The 16,854-nt window shown below is 34.8% G+C and overlaps 1 protein-coding gene across 8 annotated transcripts in view; it reads right to left on the reverse strand.

The window, feature by feature from the left end:
* Window positions 1-16,854, reverse strand: part of KANSL1L (KAT8 regulatory NSL complex subunit 1 like) — a 108,242-nt gene that overhangs the window by 52,934 nt on the left and 38,454 nt on the right. For all 8 annotated transcript variants that reach the window (XM_036319070.1, XM_036319071.1, XM_036319068.1 and 5 more), the window contains exons 4-5: window positions 16,006-16,203; window positions 14,941-15,062 (exon numbers count right to left, since the gene is read on the reverse strand). In XM_036319070.1, coding sequence (XP_036174963.1) covers window positions 14,941-15,062; window positions 16,006-16,203 — 320 coding nt within the window. The remainder of the gene's footprint in view (window positions 1-14,940; window positions 15,063-16,005; window positions 16,204-16,854) is intronic.

Consider the following 16,854-nt stretch of genomic DNA (forward strand, 5'->3'; position numbering starts at 1 on the left):
GTGGTTCACTAAAAAAATATACAGAATAGGTGGCTAAACTTTAAAAATTCACAGTTTAAATTTCTTCTAACCTACTTATAAATAAAAACCACAGCAAAATGTGATATAAAGCTAGGATATACATATATTTATTAAAAGATCTGCACTTATAAGAGTATTTATCTGGCAATCCAAGTATACAGAATACAGCTGAAATAGCAAAAGTCTGTTAAATAAACTAAAAAGATCTCAGTAAGCTCGTGCATGAAAGCTCACTCCTGTTGCTGTGCTGAGGCCTTCTCTCTTACTAGAGAATGTCTCTTACTACAGTACAGATGCAGCTACCATTTTGGTCATCTGACTTTCTAATCCAGAGTTAAATTAGATGAGAGGAAGCAGGACTGCAGGAAACAGCCCTGAGAGCAACAACTAAAATGTGGAAAAAGAAAGAAATATGGAATGCTTATTACCTGCAAAAAATCTTGAAAGACATTTCATTCATTCAACAAATATGTATTCATGCTCATGATGTGACTCTTACTGCTAGGAAAATAGTAGGTAGTAAGACAAATAAACAAAAAAGTCCTACTCTTATGGAGTTTACTTTTTCATCCAGGAAGACAGATAATAAACAAGTTTAATAAATAAAATATCACACTTATTTCACTTGATCCTCATAAGGAGCCAGGATGCAGACTGTTCTCATTTCAACTGTGACTTATAAAGTTGCCTAAAATCACAATGCTACCAAGTGGCAGAGCTGGGATTAATCTCAGAACTGATTCCAAAGTGATATTCTTAATAGTGCATTTTCTTCATAGCACTTTATCAGGCTATAAAATTACATTTATTTGTGCAATTATTCGGTTAATACCATTTTCGCCTACAAACTAGACTCTATTCCACGAGGACAGAGACCACATTTTTTTGTTCAACATCGCAAAAATGGTATATATATCTGCTGTGCCCAATCCAATGCCTGATGCACTGAAATTGCTCAGTACGTATTTGTTAACTATTAAGTGAATTATTTTACAGATATACAACTATTAATATTAATAGCCCCTGAGGATGTGGTCATAATGATGAGCCTGAGTTACCAAAAAATGGAATTAGTTCAGTATCATCCAAGAAAGGCAATGTGTAATAAATTTTATTAAAACAATTCTTCCCAAATGGTTTATTTTAAAGTTTTTGGCACCTGGGTAGAATCATCATTCCTCCTACTGTCTTAGGTACCTTTTTCCATAATACCTTCTAGGTTACTAACACATGTTGGGTAATTTCTATTTACTAAATCTCTTGAGTTAAGCTAACATAAAATTATTATGCCCAAAGCAAAGCATAATAGTGGTGTTACAAAAAAATATACATTTTAGACTGTATTGAAACTTTTATGTTTTTATTTTTCATGTGTTTGAAAAAAAGAGAAGTCCTCAAAAATAAACATTTACTTGAAGAATATTAGCACTAGAAGCTATTTTAGAAAATATTTGTGTCCCAGTAAATTTAAAGATAAAGAAGTGAGATGTAAAGAAATGAATGACTTGCCCAAGGTCACAAAATGTCTAAAACAAAAAGAATATGTAAAATGTGTATACTCCCATAACCACCAGTTACCCTAAAGCTACTAAATTATTTTAAAAAACACTATATTTGAATAAGAATAAACAAACATTAAAACTTGGGGGGGGGGGTGAGGAGTAAGAGATTAAATACCCCAAGATGGTTTTTTCAGAAGGTATGTTTTAGGTAATATGAGAATAAAACCTAACAGTGTAAGTTACAGTATCCCATACAAGCTAAGCAGACCAAAGGATAGCAACTTTATATCTTCCCAAGAGATGTGACTCCCAATACTTGTATGATGAATGTCTTCAGTAATAGCTGGCCTATAAATCTTTATAGGACCCCAAATCTTTATCCTAACTCAAGCCACTTTGAAGCACTTTTTTAAAAAAGTAACTATAGTTCTAAATCAATGACTAGTATGCTGCCCAAGGAAAGAAATAACAGATTGTGTCTACAATTATTACATACATTATGTCATTATGTAAAAACATCAATGGCTAATATTATTAAGCTGTTTCTTCTGTACCAAGCATTGTTCTAAGCTATATATATTATCTCATTTACTTCTCACAGAACCATATACTGTATGTTTACTGTATGATAATCATATCTGCAAGACATACCTTTAACTCTTAGTGATCTGTTGAGTAATAAACAATATTTTAATAGATCTAACATGTACCTTTTAAAATAATATGACTGTAGAAACTGGGTTAGAGTGAGACTAAATGACTGTCAAATGTTGGTTAAGACTTTATAAAACCTTTTGGAACAAAGAGACTATAAATATTTAGATACCACAAGACTTTAAGAACACATAAAGCAAATATATATTTATCATAATAAATTACTACATTTCCTGTTACTTTTATTTTTTTAACATTTTTATTGATTTCATGGAGGAAGGGAGAGGCAGAGAGAGATAGAAACATCAATGATGACAGAGAATCATCAATTGCCTGCCTCCTGCACACCCTACACTGGGAATCGAGCCTGTAACCCGGGCATGTGCCCTTGACTGGAATCGAACCTGGGACCCCTTAGTACAAAGGCCGACACTCTATCCACTGAGCCAAACTGGCAAGGACTCCTATTACTTTTAAACATACCTTTTGTCTATATCTACAAACATTCTGCAACTTCCTAATTTTAACAATATGATCACAGGATTAGCATGAATAATGTCATTTAAATGTATTTTCAAAATTATGATGATCATTGTATTTTCTAGTTATCCTTTTTTTAAAAATTGATTTTCAAAGAGAGAGTTAGGGAGAAGGATAGAGATAAAAACATCAAGAGAGGAACATCATTGATCAGCTGTCTCCTGGACATCCTCTACTGGGGATTGGGCCCACAATCAGGGCATGTGCCCTGACCAGGAATCGAACCGTGACCTCTTGGTTCCTGGTTTGACACTCAACCACTGAGCAACACTGGCTGGGCTCTAGTTATTCTTTTGGAAGTATATGACTTGTACCCTCATTTTCTTAACTTTTTATTGTGAAATATAAGGTACCTATAGATAAGTGCATAAAACATTTATTTTATGTTTAACTTGTAAATATGAAGCATCACCTACTTGTCTACTCTGTAATAAACACTACTCAGGTCAAGAAATGAAACATTATCAGCACTTAAGAAGCCTCACCCCCCATATGGACCTCATCAAAAGTTAAATTCATACTTTTACCAGCCTCCTGAATAATTCAAGGACCTGAGAACAATTTATATTTACCTTCCTCCTGACCCATATGCTATTGTTACTACAGACTTTTTAAAAAACTCCATGAGACATATTTTACTATTTGCTTACATACACCTACCCAGTTATTTACATTTTATTTGTTCTCTCAGCTCAATGACCTATAGAGGATCATCACTTTCTATGGCCTGAAGCACATCCTTTATCGTTATCAATTAACAATAACTAGAATCTACTAGTGACAAACTCAGTTTTAATTTATCTGAAAACATTTGTACTTCACACTCAGACTTCAAGGATGTTTTCTCTAGATACAGATTTTCTAGGTAAACAGTTATTTTCATTCAACACATGGAAGATACCATTCTACTCTGACTCCAATTATTACTCTTGAGAAGTCAGCTGTCAGTTGAATCGTGGCTTTAGTCAAGGCATTGTCTTTCTCCTCCAAGACCTCCACTGTTGCTTTTAGATGTTCCCTGGGTCTTTCTTCTATATTTTTAGGGGTAGATTTCTTATTTGTCCTGGCTTCCTGAATTTGGTGTCTTTCATTAAATCAGGTAATTTTTCAGCCAGTACCTATTTAAATATTGCTCCTGCTTCATTCTCTATATCATCTTCCAGGTCTCAAATTAAGTCTCATATTAGACCTGCTCAATGTGGTCTCCACAATTTTTAAATAACTCTGTGCTTTCCATTGTTTTGTCTCTTTTCCTACATTCTGGAATTTGTCTTCTAATCTATCTTCATTAAACATTCTCTCTTCAATGTATCATTGCTACAAACTTACTTAGTTTTTAATTTCAATATTTTTTAGACATTTTATTTGGACCTTTTTCAAATGTGCTATGTCACTTTTATAGTTTCTTTCCTGCAGATATTTTCAAGTTTATCGTTTATTTCTAAAATCAGTACAAGCACTGTTTTTTAAATAATCAGTTTGATCATTCTAAAATCTGAAAACTTTATGAACTCTTTTTGCTGTTGTTTACTCTTTATTCTCACTCTTATTGCTCTGTCTCCTCAGATGCTTGATTATGTTTGACTGTGTACTAATCACTGACTTAAAAAATTAATCCTGAGAATTTCCTGTGGCTAAGAAAGGTGCCTTCCTCCAGAGAGAATATGCATTTGCCTCTGTCATCTATCTTATAGTATTAACCATTCCAGAACCATTTTAAACTAGAGATTCCTTAGATGACTCATTGATGAAAATTCCATGTGAAAGTCCCTACCATAGTCAGACCATCTCAAAAAATATATATGCTTTTTTCTTTTATCTTCTGCTCTGCTCAGCACCAAGGCAAATCTACCAAATGGTACCCAAGCAGTGGGAAAGGGGAAACAGTTTACCTTCTGATTACACTTACTGTAAGGATATAGCTCCTGGAGGAGGGTTGTCCTAGCTCCTCTTCCCACCATATACAAGGCCATGGCTTTCTCTTCCTCTCACCCTACAAACTATTAAAACTTCATTTGATTTTTCTGGATTTAGCTTTGATATTTCTCTTTCTCTTTCTCTCTCTCTCTCTCTCTCTCTCTCTCTCTCTCTCTCTCTCTCTCTCTCTCTCTCACATTCTCTCTCTCTTTCCACACAGAGCTAACAAAACCTCAACTAAACTTTGTCAGAATTTGGCCTCAGACAAAATTTGATTGCTGTGCTTTACTTAGTTTTCTGGGTGCTTGTTTTTTTCTTAGTTTGTGGCTTAGAAATATCATTAAAAACATTCACTGGGAGGAAGATGGCGACGGTATAGGCAGACGCGTCCCAGGTCGTGTCCCTGAGCAAATGGAGTGAGCAGCTGAAACTAGTAACATCCACCCCGAATTGGCGAAATTCCTCAGCTGGCGAGACGGTTTACAGCCGGGAAGAGCAGAACTCCCCTGGAAAGGTCTAAGGCGAGCCACACTGAAGAATAGAAGAACCGAAGGACCTTCACTACTGCAATATATTTTTTTTTTTCTTTTTTCACCTTTTAACTAAGAAACAAATTTTTTTCTTTTTTTTTTCTTTTTTTTTTTTCTTTTCCCCTTCTTCTTTTTTTTTTTCTTTTCTTCTTTTTTCCATCACCTGATTTTACCCTTTTAATTACTACCTTCTTATTTTTAACCAGTATTATTACTGCTACCATTTTACCATTTTTTTTAAAGTGCCATTTTATTTTCTCTTTATTTTATTTTGGGATTAGTGTTCTCCATTCTATTTTCATCGTTATATTATTGGTTGTTTCTAGTTTGCATTCATCTCCAGGGAGCTGTTGCTGGAATTTGTTGGGATTAATGGCTGTTCTATAGGAGTATTCTCCTCATATAAAAAGTCTCTTCCCCTCTTCCACTTCATTCTCTCTTTTTGCTCTTTTTTTTTCTTTTCCTTTCTTTTCTCGCTTTTACTTTCCCCCCTCCTTTTTCCCAATTTCATTTTTGCACTCCTTTTTTTGGTCCCTAATTTTCTTTTCTTTTTTCTCTTTTCTCTTTTTCTCTTCCTTCTTCCTTATCCCCTAATTCTCTTAATTCAGGTGGTCACCTTTATTTGGGGTTATTAATATCGTGAATATATTTGTGTATAGTGCCTGGTACGTGGTGCCTTGTTGTGTTGTATTTTGTGCCTTTAAATCAACACAGCAGATCCAAGCAACAGCAACCTCCTGAGCACCACACCCTCTGCTGAGGTACAGCAGCTGTACATGAAACCTCGCCCCACCAGCCAGAAGAGCCACCACAGCTGTGAACAGCACCCACCAGAGGAGTTGCTGCCAACTGAAGAGCAGCTGCTACCGCAACCGCCCGAAGAGGAACCGCAGACCAAGGAGTCACTGCCACCAAGGGAGCAGCCACTGAACGACTCAACGTCTAGATATGTCAGTGAGATCAAACATGGGTAGACAAAGAAACCCCCAAAGGAAAGAGAAGGAGGACTCTCCAGAAAAGCAGCTAAGTAATACAGAGGCATGCAACATGACAGAAAAAGAATTCAGAATAAGGGTCCTAGAGTGCATAAACCGGATGGAGGAAAAAATCGACAACCTCAGCAAGAAGCAAGAAGAAACAGATGAAAAAATCGATAACATATGGAAGAAGCTAGAAGAAACAGATGAAAAAATCGATAACATATGGAAGAAGCTAGAAGAAACAGATGAAAAAATCAACAACTTAAGTAAGACCCAAGAAGATATGAAGAGTGATATAGCTGCAATGAAAAACTCCATTGAAAGTATCAACAGTAGACTAGGAGAAGCGGAGGACCGAATTAGTGATTTAGAAGACAAGGAAGCAAAACACACCCAAAACGTACTGCAATTGGAGAAAAAAATGAAAAGACAGGAGGAGAGCCTAAGGGAGCTTTGGGACAACATGAAACGAAACAACATACGAATAATAGGGGTACCAGAACAACAGAAGGATGAACAAGGATTAGAAAACCTATTAGAAGAAATAATATCAGAAAACTTCCCTGAGGTGGGGAAGAAAAAAGTCACACAAGCCCAGAGAGTCCCAAACAAGGTGAACCCAAAAAGACCCACACCAAGACACATCATAATTACCATGGCAAATGTACAGGACAAAGAGAGAATCTTACAGGCTGCAAGAGAGAGACGGAAAGTTACATACAAGGGATCTCCCATTAGATTGTCAAATGATTTCTCAACAGAAACACATCAGGCCAGAAAAGAATGGACGGAAATTTACAAAGTGATGCAAAGCAAAGGACTGAATCCAAGAATACTCTATCCAGCAAGGCTATCCTTCAAACTTGAAGGGGAAATAAGAAGCTTCACAGACAAAAAAAGGCTAAGGGAGTTTATCACCACCAAGCCAGCAATGCAAGGAATGCTAAAGGGACTGGTATAAAAATAAGAAATAAAAAGCTCAGAAAGAAAACAGCCACACAAAAACAGAAATGCCTACAAACAAGTACCTTTCAATAATAACTTTAAACGTAAACGGACTAAATGCTCCAAACAAAAGACATCGAGTGGCTGAATGGATAAAAAAACATGACCCATACATCTGCTGTCTACAAGAAACCCACCTCATTAGAAGGGACTCACACAGACTGAAAGTGAAAGGATGGAAAAATATCTTTCAGGCAAATGGAAAGGAAAAGAAAGCTGGGGTAGCAATACTTATATCGGACAAAATAGACCTCAAAGTGAAGGCCATAACAAGAGATAAGGAAGGCCACTTCATAATACTAAAGGGATCAATACAACAAGAAGATATAATCCTGGTAAACATATATGCACCCAATGCAGGAGCACCCAAATTCATAAAAAAACTCCTGGAAGATATCAAAGGAGACATCGACAACAATACAATCATAGTTGGGGACTTTAATACACCACTGACAGCACTGGATAAGTCCTCTAGACAAATAATCAGCAAAGATACAGCAATCCTAAATGACTCACTAGATCAGATGGACTTAATAGACATCTTCAGAACACTTCACCCGAAAGCCAGGGAATATACATTCTACTCAAATGCTCATAGGACATATTCAAAAATAGACCATATATTGGGTCACAAGCAAAGTATCCCCAAATTCAAGAAAATTGAAATCATAAAAAGCGTCTTCGCAGACCACGATGGCATAATATTAGAAATAAACTACAATAAAAACAACCCAAAATACTCAAACACCTGGAAGCTGAATAGCATGCTATTAAATATTGATTGGGTTACCAATGAAATCAAAGAAGAAATTCGAAACATCCTGGAAACTAATGACAATGAAAACACAACAATCCAAAACCTATGGGACACAATGAAAGCAGTCCTGAGAGGGAAGTTTATAGCTCTACAGGCCTATCTCAAAAAACAAGAAAAAATGGTAGTAAATCATCTAACTCTACAACTCAAAGAATTAGAAAGAGAGCAACAAGATAACCCCAGAGTGAGCAGAAGGAAGGAGATAATAAAGATTAGAGCAGAAATAAATGACATAGAGACCAAAAAAACAATACAGAAAATCAATGAAACCAAGAGCTGGTTCTTTGAAAGGATAAACAAGATTGACAAACCTCTAGCCAGACTCACCAAGAAGCAAAGAGAGAGCACCCAAATAAACAAAATCAGAAACGATAGAGGCGAAATAACAACAGACCCCACAGAAATACAAATGATTGTTAAAAAATACTATGGACAGCTCTACTCCAACAAACTAGACAACCTGGAGGAAATGGACAAATTCCTAGAAAAATACAACATTCCAAAACTCAATCAGGAAGAATCTAAAAATCTCAACAGGCCAATAACTATGGAAGAAATTGAAGCAGTCGTCAAAAAGCTTCCAGCAAACAAAAGCCCAGGACCAGACGGCTTCACAGGGGAGTTTTACCAAACATTCAAGGAAGAACTAAAACCTATCCTCCTCAGACTACTACAAAAAATTCAAGAGGAAGGAACACTTCCAAGCTCATTCTATGAAGCCAGCATCACCCTAATACCAAAACCAGGTAAAGACAACACAATGAAAGAGAATTACAGGCCAATATCCCTCATGAATAATAGATGCCAAAATCCTCAACAAAATCTTAGCAAATCGGATCCAGCAGTACATCAGAAAGATCATACACCATGACCAAGTAGGATTTATCCCAGGGATGCAATGATGGTACAATATCCGCAAATCAATAAACGTGATACATCACATAAACAAATTGAAAGAAAAAAACCACATGGTCATATCAATTGATGCAGAAAAAGCATTTGACAAAATTCAACACCCATTTTTGATAAAAGCTCTCAGCAAGGTGGGAGTAGAAGGATCATACCTCAACATAATAAAAGCCATATATGACAGGCCCACAGCCAACATCATACTCAATGGACAAAAACTAACACCATTTCCCCTAAGAACAGGAACAAGACAGGGATGCCCCCTCTCACCACTCCTGTTCAACATAGTACTGGAAGTGTTAGCCATTGCAATTCGGCAAGAAGAAGAAATAAAAGGCATCCAAATTGGAAAAGAGGAAGTAAAACTGTCCTTATTTGCAGACGACATGATATTATACATACAAAACCCTAGAGACTCCATCAAAAAGCTACTGGACTTAATACATGAATTTGGCAATGTAGCAGGATACAAAATTAACCCCAAGAAATCCGAGGCATTTCTATACACCAATAGTGAACTTTCAGAAAGAGAGATTATAAAAACAATCCCGTTTACCATCGCACCAAAAAAATTAAGCTACCTAGGAATAAACTTAACTAAAGAGGTAAAAGACCTCTACTCAGAAAACTACAGGACGTTGAAAAAAGATATAGAGGAAGACATAAACAGATGGAAGAACATACCGTGTTCATGGATTGGTAGAATCAACATCATTAAAATGTCCATACTACCCAAAGCAATCTATAAATTCAACGCACTTCCCATTAAAATACCAATGGCATACTTCAGAGATCTAGAACGAACTCTCCAAAAATTCATCTGGAATAAAAAAAGACCTCGAATAGCTGCAGCAATCCTGAAAAAGACCAAAGTAGGTGGGATCTCAATACCAGATATCAAGTTGTATTACAAAGCCACTGTTCTCAAAACTGCCTGGTACTGGCACAAGAATAGGCATATAGATCAATGGAATAGAATAGAGAGCCCAGAAATCGGCCCAAACCAATATGCTCAATTAATATTTGACAAAGGAGGCAAGAACATACAATGGAGCCAAGATAGTCTCTTCAATAAATGGTGCTGGGAAAATTGGACAGATATATGCAAGAAAATGAAACTAGACCACCAACTTACACCATACACAAAAATAAACTCAAAATGGATAAAGGACTTAAATGTACGACAGGAAACCATAAAAATTCTAGAAGAATACAAAGGCAACAAAATCTCAGACATATGCCGAAGCAATTTCTTCACTGATACAGCTCCTAGGGCACTTGAAACGAAAGAGAAAATGAACAAATGGGACTACATCAAAATAAAAAGCTTCTGCACAGCAAAAGAAACCATCAACAAAACAACGAGAAAACCCACTGTGTGGGAAAACATATTTGCCAATGTCATATCCGATAAGGGCCTAATCTCCAAAATTTATAGGGAACTCATACAACTTAACAAAAGGAAGATAAACAATCCAATCAAAAAATGGGCAAAGGACCTAAATAGACACCTTTCAAAAGAGGACATTCAGAAAGCCAAGAGACATATGAAAACATGCTCAAAGTCACTAATCATCCGAGAGATGCAAATCAAAACAACAATGAGGTACCATCTCACACCTGTCAGACTGGCTATCATCAACAAATCAACAAACGACAAGTGCTGGAGAGGATGTGGAGAAAAAGGAACACTTGTGCACTGCTGGTGGGAATGCAGACTGGTGCAGCCACTATGGAAGACAGTATGGAGTTTCCTCAAAAAACTACAAATGGAACTCCCATTTGACCCTGTGATCCCACTTCTAGGAATATATCCCAAGAAACCAGAAACACCAATCAGAAAGGATATATGCACCCCTATGTTCATAGCAGCACAATTCACCATAGCTAAGATCTGGAAACAGCCTAAGTGCCCATCAGTAGATGAATGGATTAGAAAACTGTGGTACATCTACACGATGGAATACTATGCTGCTCTAAAAAGGAAGGAACTCTTACCATTTGCAACGTCATGGATAGAACTGGAGAGCATTATGCTAAGTGAAATAAGCCAGTCAATGAAGGAAAAATACCACATGATCTCACTCATTCATGGATAATAGAGATCATTATAAACTTTTGAACAATAATAGATACAGAGGCAGAGCTGCCTCAAACAGATTCTCAAACTGCAGCAGGAAGGCCGGGGAGGGTTGCGGGGCAGGAGGTAGGGGGGTAAGAGATCAACTAAAGGACTTGTATGCATGCATAGAAGCATAACCAGTGGACATAAGACATTGGGGGATAGGGGAGGCTAGGGGACTGTCTAGGGCGGGGGGATAAAATGGACACATATGTAATACCCTTTGTAATACTTTAAGCAATAAAAAAAAAAAAAAAAAAAAAAAAAAAAAAACATTCACTAATTTCTCATTTTCAAAATAAACAATAAAATACTATTATATAATCCAGCAATTCTACTTTTGGGTATATAACCAAAACATTAAAAGCAGGGACTCATACAAGTGTTTGTATACCCATGTTCATATTCATAGCAGCATTATCAGCAATAGCCAAAAGGTAGAAGCAACCTGAATGTTCATGCAAGGATCAATGAAAAAGTGAAACACGGTCTAAACATAAAATAGCCTATTATTCAACCTTAAAAAAAGAAGGGAATGTTGTTGACACATGCTACAATATGCATTAACCCTGACAACATTATACTAAGTGAAATAAGCCAGTCACAAAAGGACAAATACTCTATGATTTCACTTACATGAGGTACCTAGAGTAGTCAAATTCATAGAGACACAAAGTAGAATGGTGGTTGCCAAGGACTGGAAAGAAGGAAGAATGGCAAGTTATTGTTTAATGGATGTTTCAGTTTAGGGAGATGAAAAAGTTTCTGGAGATGAATGATGGCGATTGCTGTGCAACAATATGAATGTACTTACTGCCACTAAATTTAAAAGTGGTTACAGTGGTAAATGTTATATTATATACATTTTACCAGAAGTTTTAAAATTCTTATTCAAATGATGAATTTTCTTATCTTCACATTTACTTATATACATAAAATGAAGTGTTTATATGCTTAATAGGGACATCTTCAGAAAGCACTTTGTGTCAAGTCTGAATAACATTAAACAGGCTAAGCCTTTACTCTTGAAAATCTTTGAATATGAAAGATGTTGACTTCATATATAATTATATGTAAAGAAAACAATAACAACATATTGGAAAAATAGCAAGATATAAGAAATAAAACTACGCCTCAATTTGACATTAGTCACAGGGTCAAAAGGCTCATAAATACATAAATTACACATTGCTTCAATACAGATACCTTTAAATAAAGCTTTTTCATAAGTTACTATATGACTATAACCTTTCATTAATTTTCAAAACTACTGTAATATCCTCAAATGAGAGTAATGTAAAGTAATCGGTTAAATTCGTAGAATATCACTACTAAGCATTTATTTTATAAAAAGGTGAATTAGAGGATACAATTTTAAATTCTTAACTAGTTTTACCAATATCAATTAAGTACTTTTTAAAATATTGTTAAGGGGTTTAAAAAACACACACCTAGAAATCACATAATATCCTTTTCCAGGGATGGGCTGCTCATGATACAATAAGAGGGCGAGGACAAAAAGAAGGAGCAATGTCTTATTTGTTAATGTCTATCCATATCTTTACCTAACTCCTCCAACTCCATTTCCCACTCTTAATTTGGCTACAATCACTTTATGGACAACTGCATCTACACCCATCTTAATCTCTTTCACGCCACTCTTAAGAACAGGTCCCTCCATCATAAGTTGGTGATATGTAGTTCTACATTCCCCATCTCTAGCTCTTTCCCTTCCCTTTATTTTAATAAAGTTACATTTCTTCCACCTTTAAAGAAAAATACCTTACTTGACCTTGTACATCCAATTTATAACGGAGTAAACTACAATACATTTCAGGACATTTCTTTGGCATCTAACACAACTACCACATAGTCTCAAAATTTACCACTTTTCATTTAGAGTCATTACTCTCTTATCTGCAATATATTCCAGTTTCTATGTTGGTTTTATGGAATATATTTTATGGCAGATATTGTCATGTAGAATTTTTATAGAAACTTTAATGAGACCAGGAGTATTTCCCACATCTTTTGCTTCACACAGCAGTTTGCTGGTTATCTGACAGCAAAGCATTTAAAATTTGCTCACCTTCTCTTTGATGAAAAGTAGCTATATTAAATTTTCTAGCAAATGTTAGAGAATAAAACAATCTTTCTTTGAAGGGAAATATAACATTTTGATTGAAAATGTGAAAACAAATGCTTTTTGAAAGAAATTTGTTATATAGAAAGTATTTTGAAAAAAGTATTGATTGTTGCCAAAAATAAATTAATAAGTTAGTAAAATTAAGAAGATTAATTAAAACACATATCAGCATACTTCAAAGAGGTAGAAAACAAATTTTTATCTACTTTTAAATCTATCAAAAAAGAATTTTAGTAAGTTTGAACCTGTTACAAACTTTCAAAAATAAACTTTCCAAATACTTTATAGGAACAACTATTTGATAGCAGGAAAAATGGCAATTACTGCCTGGTTTCAACAAGAACCTTTGAACTATTAGACAGGATTGAAAAAGTAAGATTTAGTAAACACAGCCAATGTTACATTTCTTTCATTTGGATGTATGTACCTTTACTAGGTATCTTTTTCAACTATGACAGCTATTAAAAATCAATAGGCAAACAACTGCATGTAATTCCATTATCATTATATGATATTTTAAAAAATTACACAGTTCACTACAAGCTCTTTAAAAGTGGTGCTTTCGTCTTCTTCATCTTTGTATCCCTAGGACTTTGACTATATGGCATACACCAAATAGTTATACAATAAATACTCTGTGAATGAATGACCAAATATTCAGGCAAGTACACTAAAATGAAAATATATACACACACTCACACACATACCTAAGTATGCATGTAATACCTAGTTAGGTAAACAAAATATTACCTAAAATGGGTAGCCTAAAATCACAATGCACATACATCAATTTGATGGTGTTAATGGCTCAACTCTTAATTATAATTTCTTAATTAAGATATGTTCTCATAAATAAATATATCAGAGTTGTCCTATCTACATATAACATGTGAGAATCTTAACTTACAAAGTGAATCATCAGTGATACAAGGAATAAATATAAAGTAAAAAAATAATAATAAAGCAAAACTAGTAATAAAGAACTGTTTCTTTAACAAACCAATGGCTTAATGACCCAGCATAAATAAAACTGTAAAAGTATTAAAAATTAAACTTTCAAAATAACAAATTCAAACTAAAAATCAAATAACAGCATTTTTATTTTAAGACTTGGTTTATATCCAACTATCTCATTAAGAATACGATGGCTACTTAGCATAATTTTCACAATCGTATAAGTTTTCCTTTCAAGCTATATTTAACATTTTTAATAATAAATCACATAATTACATACACACTTAGTCCTCTATAGTACATTACAATTTTATTGGAGAAAAATTAGATGCAGCCACAAAATTATATTCTATTAACATCTTTAATTCTAATTGCATGTCTGAAAGGAAAAACTCAGAGAAAGGCAAGCAAAATAAAAGAGAACAAGTGCTGTTCCCAAAAAAGGATTAGGATTCTATATATATATATTAGATTTAACATAATAAATTGCTAATTATTTAATGATTATAGGATCATATTAATTATATCCAGAAAAAATTTACCTTATAACACCAAGACACAAAATGACTGAAAATGTATTAAATAAAACAGTAATCTGTAGCAAACAGTAAAACTGTTTTTCTTTTTTTACAAATAACATAAAACTTCCTGAAAAGCTGTCTCCATTATTCTCAGGCTTGTAGTTACCCTACCTATATAAGTTTGATGTTGTCCAAAAACGTACCCATGGTCTATTCATTGAACTCTCATAGTGCTTAAGTAAGGAAAAAAAGCAGCTGAAATACTTAAAAATTAAACAAGCGAAGCCAAACTTAGAAGAAAAATGATCTCGTTGTTACTTACCTCCTGGAAATGCCATTAGCCAGACATTTATGGCTACAGGACTTAGAGGGGAGGGGTGATGAAGTTGGAGACATGTTGAGAGGGGCTATCAAACTGTTGATGATCTCAGTCAACTGTGCACTCTGCAAGAAAACAGTCAACTGCTATAAGCAAGAAGTGAGTTAAATCTCAGGTCTTCTGTGTCTATTAAATGCTTAACTTCTCATGAAACAAGTATATGTTTTTAGTAAATATAGGGACAGGCAAAAGTAGATTTACAGTTTTGAGTATACAAAACAGTTTATTCTTGTATTATTATTTATAATTGTTGTATTATTTTCTATAGAATCGACTGTAAACCTACTTTTGCCCATCCCTACTACATGTATTTTAAACTACAAAAATGATTAGTCCACTACTGATACTGTCATACAGTTTTCTGTCGGACTATCAGTGTACATGTATACATTAAGAAATAAATGGCCGAAACCGGTTTGGCTCAGTGGATAGAGCGTCGGCCTGCGGACTGAAAGGTCCCAGGTTCGATTCCGGTCAAGGGGCATGTACCTGGGTTGCGGGCATATTCCCAGTAGGGGATGTGCGGGAGGCAGCTGATCGATGTTTCTCTCTCATCGATGTTTCTAACTCTCTATCTCTCTCCCTTCCTCTCTGTAAAAAATCAATAAAATATATTTAAAAAAAAAAAAAGAAATAAATGTATTTTTCATCATCATATACTGTGTTTTTGTCGCTCAAATGAATTTTATTATTTCTTCAAGGTTCTTCACATACATACACCTTAAGAGATATCAAGTAGGCGTAACATGTTCTCAAAAAATTAGGGTTGGCATGCAGAAGAATCTTGAGTCAGAGATTTTGCTGGTTTTGGCACGCACTCACAAAAAGGTTGCCCATCCCTGCCTTATATTTAAATAACTGTAATTACATCAATATTATAATAAAGGCTAGTCATATACTAAGTATTTTCATTTTACTAAATGTCAGATTGCCAACTTTAATAACCCATATCCCAAGAAGACACATTTATTTTCATGTCACTCACGCTGTACTCTTCTCATTACTTACCTGTTTTTCTATGTTGCGAAGAAGCAGTGTAGGGCTACTTGGTGACATTTCAAAATCTTGTTCTGGTAAAGGATCTTGACTCTCTTGGGGAATCTGAGGATTCCCTGTAATATTTAATGCAGTTGCTTGGTCTGCAAATTGTATTTGCTTTTTCAAATTGTCTTTTGGAAGTTGACATTCTTCTAGGATCACTAGCCCCTAGTCAAACATCAATTAAAGAGTTTAAATGAAAACAAAATTGACTGTTAAATTAACCTTAATGTTATAATACACTTGAAACCATGCTTCTTATTACCCCTTGGAAATCAGAAAATACACACTTGGTAGTTTCACTCTAAAAAAATTGGCTGATTTAAAACATGTGTAGCTAAAATAACATGTACATCTGATGGAGCAGTCTTTATAAAATATTGTCATAAATTATAGGCATCCAGTTTTTTTGTCTTCTATTGGTTTTAGTTATTAACATTAAAAGCATGACACATTTAGAATAAAGTTAGAAGCTTAAATCAGGGTATGAACATTTCAGACTGAAATTTAGAACATTTCCTGATTTAATCTTGTATTTTTAGTCACTAGCATTTCCATTTGTTTTATATTTGAGTACTCCGAATTTCATAAATTAAAATACCAAACTTATAAACATCCAAACAACAATCTATTATATTAACTCCTTTCAGAGTCCTGTAAGGACAAGCCCCAAGCCTGTGGCTGCCAGTCACCAACCCTGGGCAGGACTGCACCATTGAGAAAAAGTACTCTCCAGGCCAATCAAACCTTTTGTTGTTTACAGGGTAGATAAGTTAATAATAAAGACACAAGTCTTCAAATTTGATGGAGTATTTTCTG

This window comes from Myotis myotis, unplaced genomic scaffold (genome assembly GCF_014108235.1).
Source record: "Myotis myotis isolate mMyoMyo1 unplaced genomic scaffold, mMyoMyo1.p scaffold_m19_p_8, whole genome shotgun sequence".
In the NCBI taxonomy this organism is placed as follows: domain Eukaryota; kingdom Metazoa; phylum Chordata; class Mammalia; order Chiroptera; family Vespertilionidae; genus Myotis; species Myotis myotis.